Genomic DNA, 12,224 nt, shown 5'->3' with positions numbered 1-12,224 from the left:
ACTCACCAGTACACTTTGTTATCAGAGATGATGTAAACTAGGAGCATGTTATGAGTAGTGAGGTAAGAGCGCACTCACCAGTACACTTTGTTATCAGAGATGATGTAAACTAGGAGCATGTTATGAGTAGTGAGTTAAGAGCGCACTCACCAGTACACTTTGTTATCAGAGATGATGTAAACTAGGAGCATGTTATGAGTAGTGAGGTAAGAGCGCACTCACCAGTACACTTTGTTATCAGAGATGATGTAAACTAGGAGCATGTTATGAGTAGTGAGGTAAGAGCGCACTCACCAGTACACTTTGTTATCAGAGATGATGTAAACTAGGAGCATGTTATGAGTAGTGAGGTAAGAGCGCACTCACCAGTACACTTTGTTATCAGAGATGATGGCGATCACAGCGGAGACGCTGATCCCGTAGGCCAGGCAGTCTCTGAACAGCGGCCAGCACGTCAGACGGCCCACCTGATGCACCAGGAAGAGACGCAAGACCATACGCGTTGACCGCCATGGTGGGACTTCTGCTTTTCTTCCAATAAGCACGTTTTGGTTACAGATACATTTTTTGATGTGAGTGAATGTGTGTGTGTGTGCGTGCGTGTGTGTGTGCGCTTGTGTGAGTGTGTGTGAAAGCATACCATAGAGGTCAGTAGTCCGCATGCAGCACAGATTCCTAGGAGGTTGTAAACGGCTGATCCAACTATAGTGCTCACTCCGATATCTCCCTTTGTGACAAACACCCCTGACACACACACACACACACACACGCAAGCACACACACACACACACACACACACACACACACACACACACAAGCACACACACACAGACACAAGCACACACACACACACAGACACACACACACACACACACACACACACACACACACACACACACAAGCACACACACACACACACACACACACACACACACACACACACACCCATTCACAAACACACAAATTGAGGATGAATGAGACATCATTACTAACTTTAACAAGGCGTTAAATGGATTAAAAACACAGCTGGTGCCTGTCTTTGAGTTCTCATGTGAGTAATTGTACTGCTGTTAGAATTATTGGGGTTGAACAACGGCCAGCATCGTTGTCTTGGTTACCTAAAAAGGCTGTGACCAATTCAGGTGCGGAGCTCCCAGCTGCCATGAAGGTGGCTCCCGCTACGTCCTGAGACAGTCCTAGGCCTGGTTCAGAACAAATAAATACATAGATATTATAACGCATTGTATATTATAATATGTAGCCTATATTCATATACTCAAAATAACTTCATATTTTGGAAGTTGGGACACAATTTACTAATCAATATATTTATTATATTTATTAACTGACCATTGAGTGATTCATGTGCTTTTATAATATTGTCATAACAAAGCTCACCTCTCATTATTGTCAACAATTTTCTTTCATTGACTTTACTTTCATAATAATTCTGAAATTACAGACCTATTTAGCCTGCGTGGCTTTACTTAAGTTATAACACTTACGTTCACTTATGACCTCCAGAGATGGTAGGAAGTAATCATCACACACGATAGCGACCGCCAGAAACATGTAGAAAATGATCATAAAGTATATGACAAGCCCCCCGTCTTTTCTCTCTCGGACAGTAAAGAATCCGTCGGGGAACTCTGACGACTGCGGCGGAACACATTCCGTCTCATTCTCTGTAAAGAGTCAAAAATAATTTGTATAAACAATAAGACGATATGTTGAAAATGAACCAATATAATAGTTTGCTGATAAAGTAGAACTACAACAATGTTGTTTGGGGTGTAGGCTACTCTGTACGGCAAATTACCCACAATTTCGTGCAATTACCGCATTGGTTTAGCAAACATTTAAGGCGCAATCGATTATTCACCCTAATTATCCCAGAGATCTTACCAAGAGCCCGGCGGATCCGTGCAGAATGGGACGACTGTGTTGCTGTATTAGCAGTGAATGAAATAAGATGAACAATGCAATACAAAAATACAACAAGCCCGAGGAAATATGGTATAAAATCTTTTCTCTTCTTTTTGTGCATAGCTGCGGTCGTAGGCCTAATCATTGTCTTTTGAGTCAAAAAGGTAGACAAGTAGGCCTATTAAATTAGAGTAATTAATCAGAAGTAATATGCCTTCCAAATATTGTTCGGTTTTCGGGGTAGACCTATGCAATTAAATTCCGTGTATAAACTGCATCGATCATGCCACTACACTACAAAATGCAGAAAGGAATAAATAGGGGGATAGAAAGCATCTTATTTCCCATGCCCAGAATGGGGGATCACGAGATGCACTCATTCCACTCGACTTGGAAAGACTTTCAGCCTGGGGTGGTGGCTAGGCCAGTTAGGTAATGGGTTCAAATACACGAAATCACAGGATGGGAGGATTATAAACATGGATGTTTGAAACAATGAATGGGCCTTCATAGTCTCTCAAGCAATTGTGACCGTTTGTCTTGCATTAGTAGCCTTATAACCTATTCAAGACAATTCGGCAACATTCTAATTATATTAGCCTAATTGTTGATGATGACGCAAATCAAATGACGCAAATATAAATGTAAACCTTAACCAACAGTAGCCACATTTTTTGGACCATGTTAATCGTGATATTTTCAGCGAATCGAGATGATCGTAGGGGTGGTGACTTGGGTGCGGTGGGGGTGCGGGGTCGTTGTGCGAAATATGTTTGGGCATGCCCTGCCGTCGAGTTCACCACCTCGTGTCGCTCTCACTATAGCCTCCAAACGGAAGAGCATCTTCAGGCGCCCTGGTGCCCCCATACACGAACAATAACATCAGTAGGCCTTCGATGAGACTACAAGTAAAAAAGGTAAGATATCTTTATCAATACTGGTAGTTGTCTGCACTCTGCAGCTATAGTATTCTTGACTTATAAACCAAAAGTCGTACGTCTTAAAAAGGCATGGGCATATAAACAAAGTTACTATTATCTTATTTTTCAAGGTTTGATTGGCATTGGGTGTTTGTGTGTGCGTGCGTGTGTGTGCGTGTTTTTTTATATAGCAAATTCCAGTGTATAGCCTACTAGGATCAGGGTTTGGTAATCAACAGGCTGTATAGCCTACTAGGATCAGGGTTTGGTCATCAACAGGCTGTATAGGCCTACTAAGATCAGGGTTTGGTAATCAACAGGCTGTATAGCCTACTAGGATCAGGGTTTGGTAATCAACAGGCTGTATAGCCTACTAGGATCAGGGTTTGGTAACAAACAGGCTGTATAGCCTACTAGGATCAGGGTTTGGTAACAAACAGGCTGTATAGCCTACTAGGATCAGGGTTTGGTAATCAACAGGCTGTATAGCCTACTAGGATCAGGGTTTGGTAATCAACAGGCTGTATAGCCTACTAGGATCAGGGTTTGGTCATCAACAGGCTGTATAGGCCTACTAAGATCAGGGTTTGGTAATCAACAGGCTGTATAGCCTACTAGGATCAGGGTTTGGTAATCAACAGGCTGTATAGCCTACTAGGATCAGGGTTTGGTAATCAACTACTAGGAGCAAGCTGCCACATTGTTGGGTTTTGTTGTCTCTCGTCTGGAGGAAAAATGTGAAAAATAATAAAAGCTAGAACTAGTAGACTAGGCCTACTGGGATGCAAATGAGCACTGTGTTGTATATTCCCAGCCTGAAGAGATAAAATCATGTGTTTATTTACATCTGGATATTATTTGCTGGAAATGCGAGTAGCCTATATTTTACAGGTTATGGTCATTTGACCTACAACTTGGGGCATACACACTCCTCTAGTGTGTATGAAGGTTTTAGATACTGATTGTATGAGAGGCATATAGGCCTACTGGACTTGTTCAAGTAAAATCATACGTTGCTGAACAGCGCCTCCATGTGTAGACCTTTTATTTCACGTTGCAACGATCTAGTGTGGATTAATACATTCAATTATTCAAAATCCAAAATTTTACGTGAAATACCTTTGGAAATATATGTATTTCAATATATTGCTCATCCGCAGTTGTGATTCTTGAACATTTTATGGGGGGTGGGAAAAGGGGTGTGTGATCTTTTCTTCATTTTCTTTGCTCATAAATTGTCTATTGTTTATTATTCAATAATATATTCATATGCTATTAATCACCCAACAAGAATAGAATGAATATGTCTATTGTATATATATATATGAAAATGTCTACTTGAAAATAAATTCACCGAGAGTGCAGTTATATTCCCAACTCTAGAGTACGTTGGAGGAGTATAGACTGCCTCAATACAGACACATTGTAGACATTGAATGTCAACATTTTCTAAAATGATAAGACTTTAAAGTCTTAGCCTTGTGATTTTCTTAGTTAGTGTTTGTTTATTGTAAGATTGCTAACTTGGCCTGTAATGTTGATATTGATTTAATGCATCTAAATACTCTAGGGGTATGCTGTATGAAAGAGAGTGTTTAGATGCATTAAATGTGGCGATGTGGTGGCAGCATAGAGGGGGGTGAATCCAGGACACTGGTTTCATTGTTAAGCCCTCAGGAGGCGTTGTGGGCCTAATTTAACGAAACATCTGGAAAAAAAGAAGATATTAAATTAATGGAGATTAAACATGAGGGAAAAATATATAATATTTGTCAATAAGGAAAAAATGAATAATCAGTTAGTCTCCCAATCACTCGGGTGCCAGCTATGGTGGCAACACATTATTATAGAGCAGCAGGTCTGACCATATGCCACCCCCCCCCCCCCCCCCCCCCGCGTCAGTGAACGTTTGGAACATGTGGGAGCATAATGGTTCAGACATGTTTTTGTACGTTAAAGTCCCTTGTCACCTAAATCCAACAGCAACAACAAAGCAGGGTTGGAACAGCAACTACATTTTTCAATGTCTCTTTAATATTTCTCTTTAATAATTAAAATATTATAATCATTATTATTGTTGGAAATTGCTTTTAAGTTATCATAAAATGCTATGATAGTGTTGGCTCTGTGTTTCGCAGCTTGCAAGCAATACATACTTTGTAAACCACTGATTGATGCCAGCAGATGCCAGTATTTACCAATTAATCATGTCCTTGCTGCACTTGGAAGACTTTGAATTTCATTTCCTTTTTTAATCTAACTTGTACTATGATATATAATTGTTTGTAAGAAAATAGCCCTTTGGCAAGATGCATTGTTATTCCTTTGTCCTTAGCCTAGCCGCCCATGTAGAGGTTTTTGTTAATGTTTGCATTGACGGGTGTGTGTTCACACGTGCATGTCTCCGAGAGAAAGAGAGCGAGAGAGAAAGAGAAAGAGAGAGAGAGCGAGAGAGAGAGAAAGAGACAGAGAGAGAGAGAGAGCGGAAGGGAGGAGGTGGAGGGAGGAAGGAATTTACACGTTCCTCTGTTGAAAACAATGCCTGGAATCCTGTACCTTCTCAGAATTTTCTAGTAGCTATGAGGCGCGGAGAGCTCATTATTTCCTTACCTTGTTTTGCAAAATAATACAACCCATGACCTATTAAACTCAGCTAACATTAGGCTGTAAAGTACTTTATGCAAAATTGAAGTTCCATTACCTCATGTATTTACTGGCCACCTTGTGGTCACTCGTGTTTGCATTCATTTGGATGAGATAAAAAGTTCAGAATGGAGACACTTCTCCATTCTGATAGAATAGAGCTGTGTTGCTAGTAGTACAAGCTTCCCATCTTCCTCAAACTCAACAACATCGAGCTCACATTTCAGTGACAAGAGGAACAAGCTAAACAAGAAATTCAGCCTCACAGACTTCTCCCCGTGAGCATGACGAATGGAAAAGTCAACAGCCCCATATTACACAAGCTCTGTTCCTTGTCTTTATGACTTTGTCCCCGTACATTTATGCCTTATCATTCACTTATCGTCTTTCCCCTTTCTTATTGGCTTGTTTTCCTTTGGCTTTCAAAACAGTTCAGAACTTCAACTTGTTAAGTGCCAGTGACTTGCCCTGTGAGAGGAGTGCTCACTGTTCAAGGTCCAGGCAGATAACGAGAGGTGAGTGGCTGACGCAGAGCAGTGTTATGTTACAAGAGGCTCATATCAGATTACCATCGAGAGCAGGTTGGGTGAAACGCTAGCACTATCCCGATCGCCGTCGATCAAACGACAACAACAACTGGAACCCAAAAAACTGGACAACTCTTAAACAAGTGTTTCAAAGTGATACCCTTTACGGAAAGCAGTTCATGTGTTTTTGTTGAGAGAAAAGCGTTGCCATGGATCTAAAGGTAGGGCAGTGTGTGCTCTTCCTGGTGTTGTCGTCAGGACTTGTTCGGTGCTCCGCCGCGTTCGTATACTGGTCGGCCTTGTTGGAAATAAGCTACCCGGACAACCAAAGCAATTTGACCATAAGGCGATACTGTGAGTGTGGTGTGTACGGCCGCAACTCCCCCCTGGAGGGGGCTTATGGACGTCTGATGATGCCTACTCAAGACCCAATGGGCTGCGGCGGGCTCCCTATCTACAGCCACAACAACAGCACGTCCCACTGGATAGCCCTCGTCAAGAGGGGCAACTGCACCTTCAGCGACAAGATCAACGGCGCCCAGGCAGAGGGGGCTTCTGCCATCGTGGTGTACAACGTGGAGGGGACCAGGAATGAGACCATGCACATGTCCCACGCAGATGCCCCTGGGATGGTGGCCATCATGATCGGAAATGCGTTGGGGGTGGAGATCGCAAAACTGGTCAGCAGGGGGATCCCGGTAGAAATGGTCATCAACATGGGCAATCCTCACGGGCCCTGGATGGACACCTACTGGCTCTACTTCCTGTCCATCGCCTTCTTTCTTGTGACGGCTGCGTCCATTGGCTATTTTGTGTTTGTTTCCGCCCATCGGCTGGTCAACCTGCGGATGCAGAGGCGCTCTGAGCACAGGCTGAAGAACGACGCCAAGAAGGCCATCAAGCAGCTGGTGGTGCGCACGGTGAAGAGGGGCGACCCCGAGACGGGGGTGGACGCGCAGACGTGCGCCGTGTGCATTGAGTCCTACAGGGTGGGGGACGTGATCACTGTTCTGACGTGCAACCACATCTTCCACAAGGTCTGCATCGAACCCTGGCTCCTGGAGAAGAGGACCTGCCCCATGTGCAAGTGCGACATCCTCAAGGCTCTTGGGGTCGAAAATGAGGACGAAAAGGACGAGGTCAGCAACGCCTACTCGTACCCGCCACCAGATGTCACTGTGATCACGGTGTCCGGAGGGGAGCCCCTGTACGAGGTGCCACTGACCGGCCCACAGACCCCCGAGCCACAGGAGTATCAGCACCGCTACGTCAACGATGCCTTCGAGGAAGACTCACAGGACAGGCGTGGATAAGACGGAGCATGGCCACATCTGTACTTCAAAGCAGGGTCACGTTTCTCTTGGAAGTGGACTAACTCATTTTCTCTGGGATTGATTGGACATGCCTGGTTCATTAAAATCAATTCGATTTTATCTACAAACCCCTCAGGAATTGATCACCAAATGCATACGCAAGATTCTCCATGTGTTCAAGGATTCTATTGCTAATGATTTATGCTAGGCCTCCTGTTGCACTTTTTTTTTTTTTTTTACAGTGCAACGTTTCAGTGGCAGCAGATATTGAATACAAATGCTGACAAATGATCACACCGATTTTCAGAACTAACCCCCATAACACAAATAATCCAAATGTTACAATTACAATGTATTCCATGAGCATTCATAGCATTCACTGAGCACTTCTCACTTTAGGGCATGGAAGCGTTTGACTGTTCACAGTCGGCCAAATGTTAAACAACCAGCAAACAATGCTCTATAGCAGGAGGCCTGTCCTCCCTGACCGCACAACTCACACAGTCACCCTTCCACATTTGGTCAGAATCTATTTTTATTTGGATAATAATAATCAGATTAAGGGGAAATGATTATGGTTGAAGGTATCATGTTTTCCTGTTAGATGTATGAGCACTAACTATCAAGTCTTTGTGCATGTTTTATTTTTGAGTATGATATTCAGATCTGGGTACAATTTGAATGTATTGAGGTGAATGTTGTTGGTTTTTGTTTGAAATAAAAGGGTTGTTGTAAATTGTTATATTCAACCAGCTGATAAAAACTGAGATTTGTTAGCACATTTGAAAGTTAATACATCAACATCAAGGGACTGTTGTTGAAGGATTCAATTGGCTCTGTGTGGCTTTGTGTTATTGTCAATCAAAGCAATATTGTCTTATTATGAAAATAAGTCTTTATGTAAAGGTGTGAAGGATTATTTTACCTTTAATTAACAACATGGAGGAATTATTAGGGCTTCCAGTCGGTTGAGAGGAGGGTTGTGAGTTCTCCTTCTGAACTCAACAACTGCATAACAAGCTATACAATTAATGGTTTTCCTAAAATTAAATGATGTAACCGCTTGGTAAACAATCAAGCTAAGGAATCATTTGATTTCCTTGTTTGCTATTACCTCTGATTATGTTGAACGACATATTTTTCTATGTTTTTGTTTTCTTCTGTATTTGCAGATTGCAGAGTGTATGTAAAAAAATATGTGTGATGTCTGTATAAGAAATCACATTGATGCTTGTTAGATCACAATAAATCCCTCAAAATGAGGACAATCCAAACGTTCACACATCTTGTATTCAAATGGTGTCATTCAACTTTTCACTCAACGAGTGCTGAGGAAAATCTTCTGGGTTTGGTTGATAAAAATGTCGGAAATTAGGCTTAGGCAATATCAGGGTATTATGGTATACAAGGGGTATTTAGAAATACAGAAGTTATCATATTAAATATACAAAGTCAAATATACAACAATATCTTTCTGTTACATTTTACACAAATGACAGTGATCTGACCCAGGGCCCTAAAAGCTAAAGTGTAGCTAGCTCTACAACAGTAAAAAGCAGGTTACAAACAGCATGGCCAGTGGCCTTCCACTGTGGGTGGAACACACAGACTGTATGTATGTACATATGTATGAATGTACCGTATGTATTGCAGCTTCAGTTTACTTTCCACATGTTTTACATTGGATGGAACGTGCACAAGGAGGTCCTACTCTGTGAAATTTGACCAAATCTATGGAAGAAGGGCACTTATACCCTATATATTCATTATTCTTTAGGCCACAAGTATTTAAACCAAGCAAGACTTGTCGAAGTTGTCAAATTGCACATCAGACACACGGCATTGTAGGCTAGCCGACGATGGCATGCATGCTACAATGACTTCTATCACCAGCACCTCAGCTTTAATGTTTTTATTATCATTTTATAAAATGTTTTACACAAATACCATAATATACCGTTCACCCAGGTGAAATGTCAGGATGCTATGAATAAATACTGCCCAAGCGTTGACCATTAATATTGGGCTGGGGACATTTGTTGAATTGTTGCAAATCCTGACACATTAGATGAAACTGACCTCCATTTTCAATTTCTAAAAAAGCTCCTGGTGTTACAAAGTGAACTCTTATATATAGATAGCTATAGATATAGTGCTATATCTAACTATATATATATATAACTATATCTCCAAACGTTTTCACTGAACAACGAGGAGAGCGCATAGTCGCTGGTAAGAGACAATCCAGAGATACCCCAGGCCACTCTCCGAGGTCACTCCGCTTGTGGCATTAATCTCTCTGTCCCTCTCTCTCTCTCCACTTCTCTCTCTCTCTCCCCTTCTCTCTCTCGCTCTCTCTCTCTCCCCTTCTCTCTCTCTCTCTCTCCCCTTCTCTCTCTCTCTCTCTCTCTCTCTCTCTCTCTCTCTCTCCCCTTCTCTCTCTGTCTCTCCCTCTCTCTCTCTCTCTCTCTCCCCTTCTCTCTCTCTCTCTCCCCTTCTCTCTCTCTCTCTCCCCTTCTCTCTCTCTCTCTATTTATCTCCCCTTCTCTCTCTCTCTCTCTCTCCCCTTCTCTCTCTCTCTCCCCTTCTCTCTCTCTCTCTCTCTCTCTCTCTCTCTCTCTCTCTCTCTCTCTCTCCCTCTCTCTCTCTCTCTCTATTTCTCTCCCCTTCTCTCTCTCTCTCTATTTCTCTCCCCTTCTCTCTCTCTCTCTCTCTCTCTCTCTCTCTCTCTCTCTCTCTCTCTCTCTCTCTCTCTCTCCCCTTCTCTCTCTCTCTCTCCCCTTCTCTCTCTCTCTATTTCTCTCCCCTTCTCTCTCTCTCTCTCTCTCTCTCTCTCTCTCTCTCTCTCTCTCTCTCTCTCTCTCTCTCTCTCTCTCTCTCTCTCTCTCCCTTCTCCCTCTCATGCAAGGGCGATGCCTGCTGGATATCAGGCCAGTGTGGTTATTGCAGCAATCAGAGGTCAGATGGTTATAGTGCTATCACAAGGAAGACGGAGAATCAATACCAAACTAACTGGAAACAAGTGGCAGGCTGTCTTACTGCCTCCCTGGTGGCGACTTGTCTGATTTATTATAGTTGTTAAGAAAGAAAATGAGGCAGAAGGGTTTCATTTAAAAGCTTATGCGGCTGTTTCTCGAACACCAACCCTTGACCTTCAATTGGAGAGTCAAACTCAGTGGAAATATCTTAGAGGAGCCCATGTGGGCACACGGTGGTGCCGATTCATAATTTAGTTTTATTTCACCGCTTCACGGTGACGTCAGAATGTAGCCGAATGTTGTTGTGGCGCCATCTGGTGTACTGACTAAGAATACACTCCAGATAGTGCTACGTAGTTGCTCATTTCTTTTGTCTGTTGTTGAGTTTTATCGTCTTAGGAGGACAGAGTTCCTCTATCCCAACAATTTTTTTTAATCTACGCCCATTGTTTGAAAGGTTAAAGCTGAGAAGCCCAAACCGGTCGAATGAGTTTCCCAAATGATTTATGGAAGGAAGTCAGTGATTCTTTACCTACAGCTGGGTGCTTTCAAGATGAGATCCTGTCTCTGACGTTGACTGTATCACAATGATTGACTTTACTCACTCACTACACCTCTTTTGCATACAACAATAAAAACATATGCAAACACACACTCACACGCATGCACACATGCATAATGCAAATACACTATTCATCAAACAACTGGCAATAGGCTTATAAATAATGTGAGCAAAAGCCATTCAAGGCTTTGCAGTTTGACTGGCTGGCTGTAAACTTCATAGGCCTAGTTATGTAATTGATGTTATGATTGCAATTGTCTATACAGTTTGAACACAGCTTTTGTTAGAAATAAGGGTTACTTTACAAACTTTCTCCATGTACCAGAAAATACATACATTTTTACTTATGTGTTAAGCAATGTGAAATGCTGCCTAATTAATTATATTACTAGAATTTTCAGCCATATTGTACACGCTTGCCAATCTTCAACCATCTTTATTACAGTAGACATCCGAAGCAAATCATTGTTATTTTGGTGATTTCAGGAAATTATTAATTAGGTGTTAACAAGACATTATATTTCATTAACCAATGAAACAGAACCATGAAAGGATTGTGTTGTCCCCCCCCCTCCAATTAACACGGGCATTTGATTTGAGTGGCCAAGCTCAGTCACTGAATGTGTTCTAAATCAGTCTTTAGACTGGGGCACGACCCACATGTGGGGAGATTTTAATTGGGTCGCCAAATAAATGTATATAAAAAAAATATATAAATTATATATATATATATTTTTTTTTACAGAAATACTTTGGCACTTTTTTGAGAAGGGTCCGGCTGCAGGCTTGGGCGTTTCCATCATGACACAAGAACACCCATTAGGTCTTCCTGGTAGCTTTTCACTGACCAATCACGAGTTTTGCAAGGCATGCTGGGTATTCTTCCCTTCCTTAATGGCAATTTTTAGTGATGGGAATTTCGGCTCTTTTTAGTGAGCCGGATCTCTTGGAACAAGAGCCGGCTCTTTCGGCTCCCAAGCGGCTCTTCATATTACAGCTTACTGTATACCTTTTATAACGGTGCCATGCCGTAATTCCGATGCTCATTTTGACACGTGTTGACCTTTGTGTTCTCACACTGATCAAAATGCATCCAAATGCTGCTTCTTTTCCTTGTCTCATTCATCTTGTACTCACACGCTCGCACTCGTCTCTCTCCTCTTTTCCTCCTGTCAGTCACAGGCAACGTGTATCGCTCATCGAAATCCCCGCCCCTCGCTGCTTGTTCACGTGATTAGTTGCTGGCTGCCATGCATGCGCCGGGACACGCATAGCACGCGTAGAACGAATGCATGTAGCACCCGTAGCGCGGGAGAACAAAAAAGACAACGGCTCGCGTTCGGGAGCCGACTCCC

The 12,224-nt window shown here is 42.5% G+C and overlaps 2 protein-coding genes across 2 annotated transcripts; one reads left to right on the top strand and one right to left on the bottom strand.

Annotated features, from left to right (window-relative positions):
• Positions 1-362: 362 nt before the first annotated feature.
• On the bottom strand, positions 363-2,047 carry LOC311375848 (sodium/potassium/calcium exchanger 5-like; the record flags this gene model as incomplete). The annotated part of the gene is made up of 5 exons (XM_084490883.1): positions 363-467; positions 641-744; positions 1,119-1,202; positions 1,506-1,685; positions 1,906-2,047. 5 exons carry the CDS (start codon positions 2,045-2,047, stop codon positions 363-365), a joined length of 615 nt encoding a protein of 204 aa, XP_084347009.1.
• Positions 2,048-2,710: 663 nt separating this feature from the next.
• LOC311375849 (E3 ubiquitin-protein ligase RNF128-like) lies at positions 2,711-8,607 on the top strand. Its single transcript, XM_084490884.1, has 2 exons — positions 2,711-2,843; positions 5,921-8,607. Exon 2 carries the CDS (start codon positions 6,226-6,228, stop codon positions 7,327-7,329), a length of 1,104 nt encoding a protein of 367 aa, XP_084347010.1. The 5' UTR covers positions 2,711-2,843; positions 5,921-6,225; the 3' UTR covers positions 7,330-8,607.
• The last annotated feature ends 3,617 nt before the right edge of the window (positions 8,608-12,224 follow it).

The sequence above is a fragment of the Micromesistius poutassou genome (assembly GCF_964030765.1).
Source record: "Micromesistius poutassou genome assembly, contig: SCAFFOLD_5703, whole genome shotgun sequence".
NCBI lineage: Eukaryota > Metazoa > Chordata > Actinopteri > Gadiformes > Gadidae > Micromesistius > Micromesistius poutassou.
This window is presented reverse-complemented; position numbering and strand designations above follow the sequence as displayed.

What these genes read in the sequence shown, in the direction of transcription:
- LOC311375849 (XM_084490884.1), top strand. Translation starts at nt 6,226, where the DNA reads ATGGATCTAAAGGTAGGGCAGTGTGTGCTCTTCCTGGTGTTGTCGTCA.